Source organism: Macadamia integrifolia, chromosome 11 (assembly GCF_013358625.1).
Source record: "Macadamia integrifolia cultivar HAES 741 chromosome 11, SCU_Mint_v3, whole genome shotgun sequence".
Taxonomy (NCBI): domain Eukaryota; kingdom Viridiplantae; phylum Streptophyta; class Magnoliopsida; order Proteales; family Proteaceae; genus Macadamia; species Macadamia integrifolia.
In genome coordinates this window covers 26,982,430-26,995,153 of record NC_056567.1, presented here as the reverse complement: position 1 = coordinate 26,995,153, position 12,724 = coordinate 26,982,430, and the positions used below count along the sequence as shown (strand labels likewise).

The 12,724-nt window shown below is 41.0% G+C and overlaps 2 protein-coding genes across 4 annotated transcripts in view; both read right to left on the bottom strand.

The window, feature by feature from the left end:
• Window positions 1–2,343, bottom strand: part of LOC122094180 (beta-1,2-xylosyltransferase) — an 8,218-nt gene extending 5,875 nt beyond the window's left edge. For 2 of the 3 annotated variants that reach the window (XR_006144681.1, XM_042664903.1), the window contains exon 1: window positions 1,142–2,343. Coding sequence is in view for 2 of the 3 variants with exons in the window: in XM_042664903.1 (XP_042520837.1) it covers window positions 1,142–1,873 (732 nt within the window). In the remaining variant the exon portion in view is untranslated. The remainder of the gene's footprint in view (window positions 1–1,141) is intronic. The other variant, XM_042664904.1, reaches the window with a different exon arrangement.
• A 3,911-nt stretch (window positions 2,344–6,254) lies between these two features.
• LOC122093123 (tonoplast dicarboxylate transporter) lies at window positions 6,255–10,223 on the bottom strand. The gene is made up of 6 exons (XM_042663371.1): window positions 9,615–10,223; window positions 9,036–9,513; window positions 8,734–8,777; window positions 7,420–7,515; window positions 6,751–7,261; window positions 6,255–6,671 (listed from the first exon to the last, which is right to left on the bottom strand). The coding sequence occupies exons 1-6, from the start codon at window positions 10,056–10,058 to the stop codon at window positions 6,598–6,600; spliced, it is 1,647 nt and encodes a 548-aa protein (XP_042519305.1). The 5' UTR covers window positions 10,059–10,223; the 3' UTR covers window positions 6,255–6,597.
• Between the last annotated feature and the right edge of the window lie 2,501 nt (window positions 10,224–12,724).

Below are 12,724 nucleotides of genomic sequence, written 5' to 3'. Positions count from 1 at the left end.
CCCCCCCCCTTGTGCTCTCTCTCTCTCTCTCTCTCTCTCTCTCTCTCTCTCTCTCTAGTTCGTTTCTGGTTTTCTACTGTTGTTTCTTTCATTACCTGAAAATACTCAGTTTTGGGCAGTGTCTGCAAGTTTTCAGATCTGGGTCAAGTTCCTCACATCCTCTACTTCTGTGGCGGAGGAATCGACCACAACCATCCGAATTGGACGGCCCTATGACTATTGCAGTTAAAGTCAGTGACTTGCTCGGCTGTGGTTAACGAGAAGAAAAGTGGAGATAGGTGCTTCTTCACAGAACCAGGAGACAAAAACAGATGGTTTTCTCGTCCAAATTGGTGCTATCCCGAGGCAGCAATAGAAAATTTCACTAAACCCAAAATGAATTTCAAATTTGAATACAGAGTCTCCCATTGGTGCTTTGCACACCAAACACCAAGAAAATTATTCTTTTCATGGCTTCCAAACACAGCCTAAATGAGTATCCCTATTACAGAGACACACACACACACACCCACCCCTGATGTAAAGGCTGTGGTGATTCTAACAAGTGACAAATAAAAATCCAACAGAAAAAAAGGGACCTCACTCTGCCAATCCTTTTACATAATAACCATTTGCTCTTGATAGAACAAAAGCCTTTCCAGTGAAGCATGATATCAGCTGAGACTGGAGGTGTAGACAAATGTGCAGGGCAGCTACCAGTTAAACCGGAAGAAAAAAAAGGGTTCCTGAGACATAAACACAATGGAGTTTGTTATACATTCAGCTGCCCCAAGTCCCAACAAAATCTACCAAAATTTTCGGGATGTCTGGAAATGATATTAATCATTCCTGCCCAGTGTTAGTATGCATTTCCTGGTAGAATGAAATGGAAGTTCTCGTCATACCCAAAAAAAAAAGAAAAAAAGAAATGGAAGATCTCTTAATTCATATTGAATTTGATCTTAAGTAATCAGAAAATCTACATGGTTTCCCAACTGTAAGATTTTAACCGATGGGGCTTGGCTGATTCCTGATTGAGACAAAGGAAAAGAAATGGACGCCAAATCCCAGATTACATGAAACCATTGAACCAATACAAAACTCACAAAATCAAATCGAGACTTGAGCGAATTAAACGAAAAGAGAGCAACCAAAACCTCACCTGGGAACACTTAAACTCATCGGGATCAAGCAATCGAGTCGAATCAAGTAAAGCCCGCATTGTATGCATCTGGATTCCACCCCGCGGCACAAACTGATCAAGGAACTCCTCGTTCACGAGCTTCCCTCCGTTCCTCCTCAAGCTCCCGCCCTGGCTGAGCCGTTGGGAAAATTCAATCTCAAAAGCACCCGAATCAAAGGAAGGGAGTTCCTCCTCTTCCTGTCGCCCCATTACAGATTCCAGCTTCTCCCCTCCAACAGACATTCGTATCCTATCCGGGTTCATCCGCAGTCCCCCACCTTCGCATATGGAGCTCTCAAGTGTTTCACTGTAAAAACACCGAAACCAACCGCTGCCACCAGAATTGGTGTGGGATTTTGAATCGATCTCAGAAGAGGAAACGAGAAGATCGATACGGCGATTGAACCCGTTGCCAAAATAACCTTCGCATGACTTCCGAGTGACTTTAGGGTTTAAATCCCATGGTAGGTAAGAAGGGAGGATGGGCCATGGTTTTCCATGGAAATTGACCGAGACGGGTCGTCGTTGTTGTTGTTCTTGCTGCTGCTGCTGCTGGTTCTCCTTCTCCGGGAGCTGCTTCTGGCCCTCCTCTTCAGAGGTTGTTTGGGATTTGGGTTGAGAAGAGAAGTGCAAGTACCCATAGAGAGAAACACAGTTGAGAACGAAGAGGAAGAGGACGATTTTGAGCAGAAAAGCCCTTCTTCGGTTCATTATATCTTTCCGATCTTTCCGTTCAAGCAGACTTTCCTGATTTATATCTCACTCTCAGACTCAGTTTCTCTCCAGTCTCCTCTGTTTCTGTTTCGGAACATTTCTTTGTGAAGTAAAGCGCAAGTCAGGCATTGACCGTGGACCACTCGTCCCAGTTGTTTATAGAACAATTTAAATATATAAAAAGTAATCAAAAAGTGAGATACTTGTGGGTTCTCTAGTTTTGACTGAAACAGAGAGGTGAGAAGAGTTAAGGAGAAGCTGAAAGCTCCACCACACAAGCCCACCCAATTTGCAGAGATGTAGCAGAGTAGAGCGAAGTGTAAATGTTGGGTCTTCACAGAATGCCCAGGAGAAACGAACTACAAACCAGAATGGGGGTTCACTCAAAGGCTTCTCAACAATCTCTGTAGGTGTCGCCGCCGATTCAACTGAGACTGCGACGGTGGCTGCGGATGGATGTGGTAATTGCGGAAAATTAAGTGGAGGAACTGGAAGTCATTCTCCCCACGAACGAATTATCGAAGAAATTGTTGAGAATTTTGACTAAGGTAATTAAATATAACAAGTAACACGAACTACCACCCCCTACCTCCTGGCCCAGAAAAGAAAGTTTCAGTTTCAGTTTCAGTTTCAGTTTCAGTTTCAATTTCGGTTCCTGTTTCTGCTAGAAGACATGCCATGGACTATGATAGATACTGAGGGCTCGTTTGACTTTATTTTCATAAACGGGATTTTTTTGTTTTTCTGTGCTCAGGAATAGATTTTTTTTTTTGTTTTATTTCGTTTGTTTTTCTTAATAGAAATAAAAATTTATATCTATCCCTGTCCCTAGAAATTGGAATGTGAACACAAGTCAAACTTATTTTTCTAATCTAGAAACAACTAGAAGGGACAAAAATTGTGAAAAACCTGATACTTCACTCAACCTACCCCAATCTCAAGCCATTGTTGAAACTTCTCTCCACCCAGAAGCGACAACTTCAATCTGGTTCTGCGAAGATCATAGTTATGGGTTGCCTTCCTCCTTCTGAAGCTCATCTCCACGAAACATACCTGCAACTCCAACACTGAGTCTTCACTTGTGAGTTGCATACATGCAACGTTGTGCTTTCACTCGTGTCTTGAACTTGAAAGTACCCCCTCCTTAACCGTTGAAAACATTTTTAGAAATAGAAAATTCAAACACCTTTTTGTAATTTCAAAAATCGTTTTTTAGCACAAAAACATGCTTTTTTTGTTTCTACTATTTCTAGATGCACAGGCAGCAGAAACAAAATCAAACGGCCCTAGTCTCAAAATGATAAATTGTCATCTCCTTTGGCTTTCTACCAAAAGGAAAAAATGAAGTACCATATTAGCTGAAATTTACCACTACTAAGAGAAGTATCCATAGATGAAACAAAGAAAAGAATAATGGCCATCATACACACACACATACACACTTTTTTTTTTCCCTTTCTTTCTCAGGTTCCAGCACCTTGTGCTGATAACCTATCAGTGGATTGGGACTTGGGAGGGATTTTACATAAACTTTTGCCTGTTTTATATGGTAATATGCAAGGAAGTTGGGTGTCAATGGACTGGGTTGGGCAGGGTTTTTTAAAACCCCAGTCCAACTCTAAGGTCTCTGAACTCAACTTAGGCCCAACCCAATCTTAGGTTGAACTCAACTTAATCCGATCCTGATTAATCTTGATTGCGCCAGCTTGGGCTGGGTTGGTCCTAATTGATCCAAGCAATACGATGAATTAATAAAAGCTTCTTATGATGAATTAAAAAGGGAGGTAAAAAAAGTTAATATCATAAATATAGTATATATAGGGTCAGCTTGGCTTGGGCTTGGGTTAGGGCTTGGACTTCAAAATCCTAGCCTAAGCCTACTGTAGGGGTTGAACATAGGGGTGCAAGTTTGGCCCTGATGGCCCAAACCTGCCTTGATTCTGAATAAGTACCGAACCAAAAATTTTTGCCCTAAGGGCCGGCCGGACCCCTGAGTCAGGGGTCAGGGTGGTAAGGTTGATGTCTTTGGCCCACACAACCAGCCTTGAACTCAGACCTGATTTTTTTACCCTGATTTTTTGCCATGATTTTGGCCTGACTCAGGCCCTGGGTTTTGCCCCTGGTGTTGACTTTAGATTCTTTGTTTGACATGATAAGGGTTTTAAGATCTTCAGATTGTTTGCCTTATTAAGATGATCTCTTTGTTTATCATGACAAATAATTGAAGTTTTTTGGATTATTTGCTTTCTTAGGATGATCTCCTCTTTGTTTACCATAATAGTTGAAGTTATTTGTATTATTTGAATGTTTGCTTTGGGATGTTCTCATCATGACAAGTAATTTGTGACTCTGTATTTTTTTTTTATCTCCACTTTATTATGAATATTTTTTATTTTTTAGTATTTTGCAAGGTCAGGATCAGGGTATACCCAGCCCTTGATCGCAAACTAGGGTCAATCAAAGTCAGGGTCAAGGTCAATCAGGGTCATTCTGGCCCGACCCTGAAAAATCAGGGCCAATCAGGACGGGTAAGGGTTGGGTTGAACCCTGAAGGGTTAGGCCTGGGTTGAAGTTTTGCGGCCCTAAGTCAGGGTCAAGGCGGGTTTGGGCTTAGTTAAGGGGACTCAGGGTTGGGCTAGAGTTTTAAGAAGCCCAGCCCAACCCAACCTAGCCTGTTGCACTTGCACCCGTAGTTGAACAGTTCTGCCTAGACATGTTTCTCTCCTTCTGTTGGTCTTGTCTATTCCCTTTTCTATACAATTGCTAGGGTTTTAACTAATGGATATTGAGGCCATTATATAGACTAAGAACAGGGACTGACCCTGAAATTTAGAACAATTGATGCCTCTCCCATGATGAACTCAATTGTAAATGGGTCCACACATAATAATACATCCTTACATAATATAGAACGGTTACACTAAAGCCACTATCCACTAATGAGACCACCTCCCACATAGGGCTCCATCCAACCATGTTATCTGTCAACATCCATACAACTAGTCCACATCATATAATGACTGGATACTAGCTCATATAGGAAAACGTTACACCTGGTGCAAGCATTAATTTTTTGTTGTATATGACCACCTCTTTTCCATCAACTTTCCCAGCTCTATCTTGTTGCCTATTGACATTACAACTAGATATGTAATTCCATCCTTCTATAGCCTTGCCACCGATCCATATCAACACTTATATCTCAGGTTCTCAGCTACAATATGACTCTAGGGGGATCTGGTGCATTTGTGCAGGTATGATCACCCATTCACACATGGAGGCTAGTAGGCTCTTCTTGGTGCCTATGCATTTGATGACAGTGCCCGGTAGATCTATTTCCAGCTCATTGTCATATATACTTCCCATTGTGTTCTTCCTCTTCTTTGCTTTTCTTGACTTTTATGTTACCTGAGTGGTGGGATCTTTGTGCTGGACCTCCATGTTGAATCTACCGGGACTCATAAAGTCATAAACAAAAAATCTGTTTATATTGAATCTCCTACTGAGGTGTACTGGAGAGGCTTAAGGTCTATCCTTATAAGCCAGTGGTTGATTTGTAATGGTGTGTCAGGTTAACAACCGGCACTTATTATAATTAGCCATAACCCGTCAATCTTTTTGTATGGATCTTGCGCTGTCATTGTTTGGAATCCCCATGTAACTGACCTCATTAAGTTGGAATAAGGTTTTGGATGTTGTTGTTGATAACAAAGATGATACACACATATTCTGCTTAGAGCATCAGATCAAGGAGGAGATTAGGACTCTCCCAGATCTAACTGAAGAGATAATTGTTCTTCAAGATGCTTTGGATGATAAAGATTGCGGCTACCAGATTGATAAGGTGATGGTGCTTCTTATGGCCCAAAGATCAATCTCACAATTGAGGATGCTCTTGGAAGAAAGTGGCAATGCCCAACTGTGTAGGCCAGTTCTCTACAATAAGCTACAATTTTCTGTAACTACTAACTGAATCTCATCTCAAATCACTGTTTGCAAATCTTATCTTATCTCAGCTTGATGCAACTGAGACCTCTGCAGAGTCCTTTTCTTATATGTTTCCACACAGAATGAGAAGTTGTTCTGACTGAATTAGGTGTTTAGGTAATCATCATATCAGCAACTAATAACTTATCAGATATCTTTGCATTTCCATGAGAATATCTTTTGTAGCTTCATTACTTTAGCAAGTTGACAAGAAAAGCTGAAGGATAATGGTATCCAGGATGAAGCTTGCTATGGTGAGAGCTTACCAAAGCTCATAAGAAATGCAGAGAAGCAGAAGATCTGGGTTAAGACTTCATTAAAATGGGATGAGATGGTTAATTGCATTCAGATAGACACTTCAGACAGGTTTGTAGCTATGAAGAGTGGATCATTTGATGAATTCCTTTGATCTTTCTATTCCATGAATCAAATCTTACACATTTTGGGAAAAGAAAGCCAAAAACCATAGAACTTTGATCTTCCTATGACATGAATCAAATCTTACACATATTGGAGGGGGAAAATAATCAAGAACATACAATGAATGGCTGCATGAATGTTTATTTATGATTCAGAGATTTTCAGAATGTATTTGTTTTCTCTTGCCCTTCTTCCCTTTCTCTTTCTTCCTCCATTTTGATTTGGAGATGGACAGACTGACAGGGTTTGGTGTATCATGTATGGTACTGCTGGCCATCCCACACTTTTGGCGCTTGTTCCCTTACCCAGAAGACTTATTGAGCTGTATGCAGTGCAATGGAGGTTGCACGCTGTTGGACTTGTTTATTTGTCCCAAAGACAAAGGCACCTGCAAACAGCCAGTAGCAGAACATATTAATCTTTTGATAACTGTTTCAAATCTAAGTTAACAGAGATGAGAGAATCACCTAATGTAGGCATTATGAGAGTTACAGCAGCAATTCCAGCTACTTTGAGTGGTAATCCAATCTTTATCATATCTTTGATCTCTATGTGCCTGGTTGCAAATCCTACAGCATTGGAGGGTGTACTAGTTGGGAGAAGGAAAGAAAACTGGGCACCAATTGCTCCAGGAACCATAAAAAGAAGTGGGTGCAACTTTATTGCCTTTGCTAACTGGACGAGGATCGGAATTACGAGTGTGGTGGTGGCATTGTTTGAGGTGAATTCAGTGATAGTCCCACTGATGAGACACACAGCAGGGGCAATGGCAAGGTAAGGAACCTCCTCTAAGAAATCTAAGCTTTTGGATAATACATCTGTAAGGCCACTCCTCTTAACACCATCGGCAATGGCGAAACCAGCCCCGAGTAAGAGGACCATTCCCCAAGGGAGCTTCTTGCATTTGTTCCAGTCCATCAACTTCTCTCCCTGTTGCTTCTTGTTAGGAATAATGAACAATAAGGTAGCCATCATCACCTACAATTATAAATCATGATATATCAGAAACATATGCTTTACAAATCTATCTAAACTTACTACTCTATTAACTGTTCAATAGAAGGATCTCAGCACTTAAAAAACTCAGAAACTGGGGTTGGGCTATTGGGTATAATGGGTCTTTCATGGTTACTTACACTAGCAGTTCCATCACCTGCTCGTCCATTGAAGAGAACACCCCATCCTGGAATGTCAGCAGTTATGCTCCTTGTCATCCACAAAACTATAAGCATCTGCATCCAAAAAAAAAACTCAGACCAATCTTCCCAAATCAATCATTAATAGTTAATTCATTCTAGCTTTGTTATCGTAATACTAAAATGCCTAAAGTTGTAGAATGGTCATGATAGCCAGATCCGGCTCTTCTTTAGAGAGTCGAGGGACCAGAGACTGGTCCCACGGCTGGGAGGACCCAAGCAAGCATCCTGAGTCACCCTAGCCGTGAGATCACTCTCTGGTCCCTAAGCTCTGACATGTACCATGTGGTGTAACATTATCTTCTCTTAACTCAACCCATGCCTAGCCTTGTCAGGCTCAGCCCTAATTGATCTTGATTGGGCTAGTTTGGGTTGATTTGACCCTGATTAACCTTGCCCACAATTTTTGCCATTTTAGGGCTGGGCTATCCTGGTGGACCTGGCTATCCCTGTATCTTGTCATTCGTGTTTCTATTTGCATTAAAAAAAAAAAAATGAAACATTACTAACACAATCATTTTAAGAATATATTATTAATCATGTTATAATAAATCAAGAAAACGTAGACCCATGAAAAGTGTGACGTGTGTGGATGAATTAAAAATAAATAGCATGAAAAATGAAATGAAGAGTGTGGATAGTGTGTGTATATATTTATAATTTATGTATATACATTATATAAGGTCAGGTTGCCTCGGATTGAAAATTCTAGCCCAGGCTGGCCCTACGAGTTAAAAGTAAAAATCTCAGCTTAGGCCTTTTATGGCGAGGCAGTGAGCGGCGATAAGGATCCAAAGACTAGAGTATATGTCAAGACTCGTCGTGCTATTGGATCTTCACTGTCACTCACTGCGGGGGATTTGAACCCTTAAGTTGACGAGGCCAAATCGACACCCTTAGATATAATTGATGTACAGCAAGCCTGGCACCTCATTCAACCATGGTTTAAGGTATCAGATATCGATGAGTTGAAATCATTACCGGATATCGGGGAATACCAGATCGGATATCAACCGTATACCATAATTTTGCCCTCAAAGACACCAATTACCACACCATTTTTTTACATTCTTTCCCTTTTTTCCATATCAGATCGGTATCAATATTACTGATTGCCGATACCGATACCGATACGGGAAAGATTTCTAATTTTTATGGAGGATTGATAGGTGGCAGTTCCGCTGTTGTAGCCCATATGCTGAGAGACAGGGGGAGAGAGAGAGAGAGAAAGAAGAGGGGTGGATTTGGACGTACCGAAAACACAGCCAATATCGTCTTCTCTGCAAAAGCCATTGGACCTGCTCACACATTAATTCCCTCAATATTGTTACAATCACAGATGAAACAGCCCAATTCAGAGATTTTATAACATAATTATCCATAAAACTAAACTACCCATTTCATAATTTCGATTATAAAATCAGAATCACCCAAATCAAAATCAAATCATCGTTAAAAAATGGTTTAATTTCTGTCTTGAGTTGAGAACTTGAGATGGCTAAGTTGGAGCTCTGAACAGTTTCAGCAGGATTATTAGATCAAATTAGCTTACTTACCCAGCAATTCGAGCTCTCTTCTCAGGTGACTCTTGTGCAAGTAAGCAGAAAGCGCAATCCCAGATCGAGAAGAACAGTAAAAGAAGCAGAGTATGATCCACAGGGCGAAAAAGATGATCAAAGCCAGAGGGAATCCAAAGAAGAACCAGGTACTGAAACTGATAGGCTCTGCATCAGGGAAGTAACTCTTCCACATTCCAACCAATATGAGGTTAACTCCGGTACCGGTCAAGGTACTCATCCCTCCGATAGCCACCGCATAGGTAACGCCGAGCACCACCGCTTTACAGAAGCGGCTGATTTCGTCCGATCTGCCGGAATGTGTTGGGAGTCTCGATAAAATCCCAGTCGCCACCGGCATCATCATCACCGCCGCTGCAACGTTGTGCATCCACATACTCACAAATGCACTTGTTCCACAAATCCCTAAAAGCAACAACCTTGGCTTCAATGGATCTCCGCAGAACAACAACGTTATCTGTAATCTCACAATAGATCATATAAGGGGCAAAATCCATCAAAATCAAACAATTAAGGTCAACAATGGAGCTTAAAAATTGTAGCTTTATTAGAATTTACATTTAAGGCAAGTCTTCGGTGGATGTTATAGTGTTCGACGGCGAGAGCGAGAATGAAGCTACCGAGGACGAGAGCGATGACATCGTCCATGTAAGTCTGTGCTACATCATCGGCGGGAGCAATTCCAAAGAGTGGGAAGAGGAACAGAGGAGACATAGAGGTTACTGGTATGGGTACTGCTTCGGTGACCCACCAGAGGAAAATCCAGGCAAGCACGGCAAGCATGTCTGTGCTAGTGCCGGGTTTGGACCCATCAAGCTCCACGAAGAGTTTAATGGCTGCGCAGGAAAGAGGTCCTAAGAGGATGAAGAGATTGTTGGTTGTGAGAATTGATGTCAGAGACCAATGGATGTCCGGCGATGAACTCTCTGTGGGATCTTGGATTGGTAGCAGTGGGCTCTTCAGGTCGCCGGAGGTTGACTCAGCCCCTTGATTTCCGTCCATTTTTTATCTTTTTTGGGTGGGAGAGGATAATCTGGTTCTGGGTTAATGGAGTTTTTAACTTTGATTGAAATCAAATCGTGTAATTCTGAAATTTGATTCTTTGGAGAAGTGGGAGAGAGAGAGAGAGAAGAACGTTATAAAGGATAAAATTGTGGCCAACGTAATAGATAGACATTGCATTAGCTGATTTGGCTAATTTGGTTGATCATCATCTTCTTCTCTATGACCAAAATTTGGACCGATTTTTTAAGAAAAAACCAAAAAAAGGCACACGTGGTAGGAAATTACAGATCCCTCATGTGGTGGGATTTGGGACCGTCCATAAGTGCTCAGGAGGAGTCAGTAGATGATGTGTAAAAATTCTGTTGGATTTTAAGTATGTGCCAAAAATATAAAAAGAGTGGTATTTGATAGCAATAACGTAATGGAAGTAGTCAAGTAATATGGATTAATTTGAAATATGATTCAAATCCAATATAGCATCTATGAATATATGAGAAATGTATCAAATCGATTCTTTTTAATAAATAAATTCGATTGCAACTTCGAATATAGAATTTGAAAATATCAAATAGGAACGGATACTCTGAATCATAAAATTGTAATTAAAAATATATGATCAACCAACATTTATCGAATTTGAAAAAGAATCAGAAGACATGGTTTGATCCTCTTATTTTTCGAACCAAGAGATCCAAGAAAAATAGATGTTGATCCTGAATCGAATCTAAGGATTTAGATTGGAATCGGTGTGAATCTATAGATCTATGGATTGAAGTATTTGTATTGGTCGTATCAGCCAATATGTATCAATATCGTCAGAGATTGAGATCAAGATCAATCTGGATCTATAGATCTATGGATTGAAGTATTGATATTGGCCATATCAGTCAATATATATCATTATCATCGAAGGTTGATACCAGTGATATTGATACGCATTGCTATTACTGGAGACCACCACTATGGCATGTTGCCAGAATGATACGGATGTATTGGTATCAATATCGTTGGACTGATACCAGTTATTTTTGTGGGCGGGGATAGTGGTCAGGCTGTGTGGCATTTTATGGGGGCGTTCATGTCATTTTTCCTCTCAAGGGCTCAAGGCATAGGCACCAAACAGCCTGACAAAAATCTTTTTTTTTTTTTGTACAAAAGTGGTTACAAATGGTCCCCTTGGTGTAGTAAGTACCCTTTATTCTTTCTAATTTGTAGGTACCATTTGATAACTTATTGGTGGAGATGATTCCTCCTTGAAATAGAGAAATGTATGGACACAATATTAGTGGCAATTGAAACTGATGTGATACTGATACAGATCGATTTTATCTGATTTGATCGATCAATTTTGACCATCAAAATATCCATATGGGATATTTAAGACCATTTTACCTTCATCTATCCTAATACCATTGATACAGTGTAAGCATCAGCGACATATAGATCAACGAATCCCAATACCTAAAACTAGGGGTGTCAATTCATGACCTGACCCGACGAAACCGATCAAAACCGACCGTTTATAGCCCGGCCCAGCCCAGCCCAGCCCGACCCGTTTATTAAACATGTCAGGCTCAAGCCCGACACATTTAATAAACGGCCGGTCTCAATCCTGATACTTGGACCGTCGGGCACCCGATCGAGACCGACCAATTAATACCCGATCGAGACCGGTCTATTTTGCACCGGCTTGGCCCGGCCCGGTTGTAAGATACCTATTTTACCCGACTGAGAGTATGTCATGTTGGCAGTCGATCGACTGGAAGCCCCGGTCGATCAGAACTGTCCGAGACCATAGCCGGTCGACCGGTAGAAAGTCTCGATAGACCGGTGACTGCCTGGAAGTGCCCCAACAGCTATATTTTGCCTCAACGGCTCTTGGCGGTCGACCGGTGGTCCCATAATACGTCCATTAGAACCTGATTTCCTGCCTAAAATGCTTCACTAAGTTCACCTATAAATATCCAAACCGCTCTTAATTAAATAATCATTAAGAAAGAACTTTAGGAGCATGTTGAATCAATGCTTTGGATTTTTTGTGATGTTTTTAAATATGTGACTTGGAAGATAATAGGTTCCTTGGATCAATCAATACATTTATTGAGATCCATCTGTAATTATGGGCAATCCCACATGAGAGCACTCTCATTGCATTTTCATCCAATCATCTCTTTCATTAAAATTTCATTTTGCAAAATTAACCATGTTATTGTACATAGCATGGATTATGAAATGTCCAACCAGTTTAAAACAAATAAAAGAATAGCCACAACCAGATTTAGACAATGAAAAATAGGAAACCAAACCCCATCGTCCGTCACGGCGTCGTTGCTCAATAATATTAAAGAAGGCCCATTTAAAAACCGGTTACGCCTGTTTAACATTAAACATGTCCGTGGCCCGGTTAAGGCCCGACACCCGATTAAGGCTTGATTTTAATAGCCCGATTATAGCCCGAGACCGACCGACCGAATATAAAGTGTACTATGCTCTCACTAACTAAGCCCAATTAGTTAAATGGGCGGACACGGTGCAACCTTTAAAAGTCTTCAAGCCCGATTAAGCCCGATCGAAACCGGATTGACCCGACTGGTTGACACCCCTACCTAAAAGCATGAGGATGAGAACACTTAAAAGAACCTTCTTGAACTATTCAGGTTTAG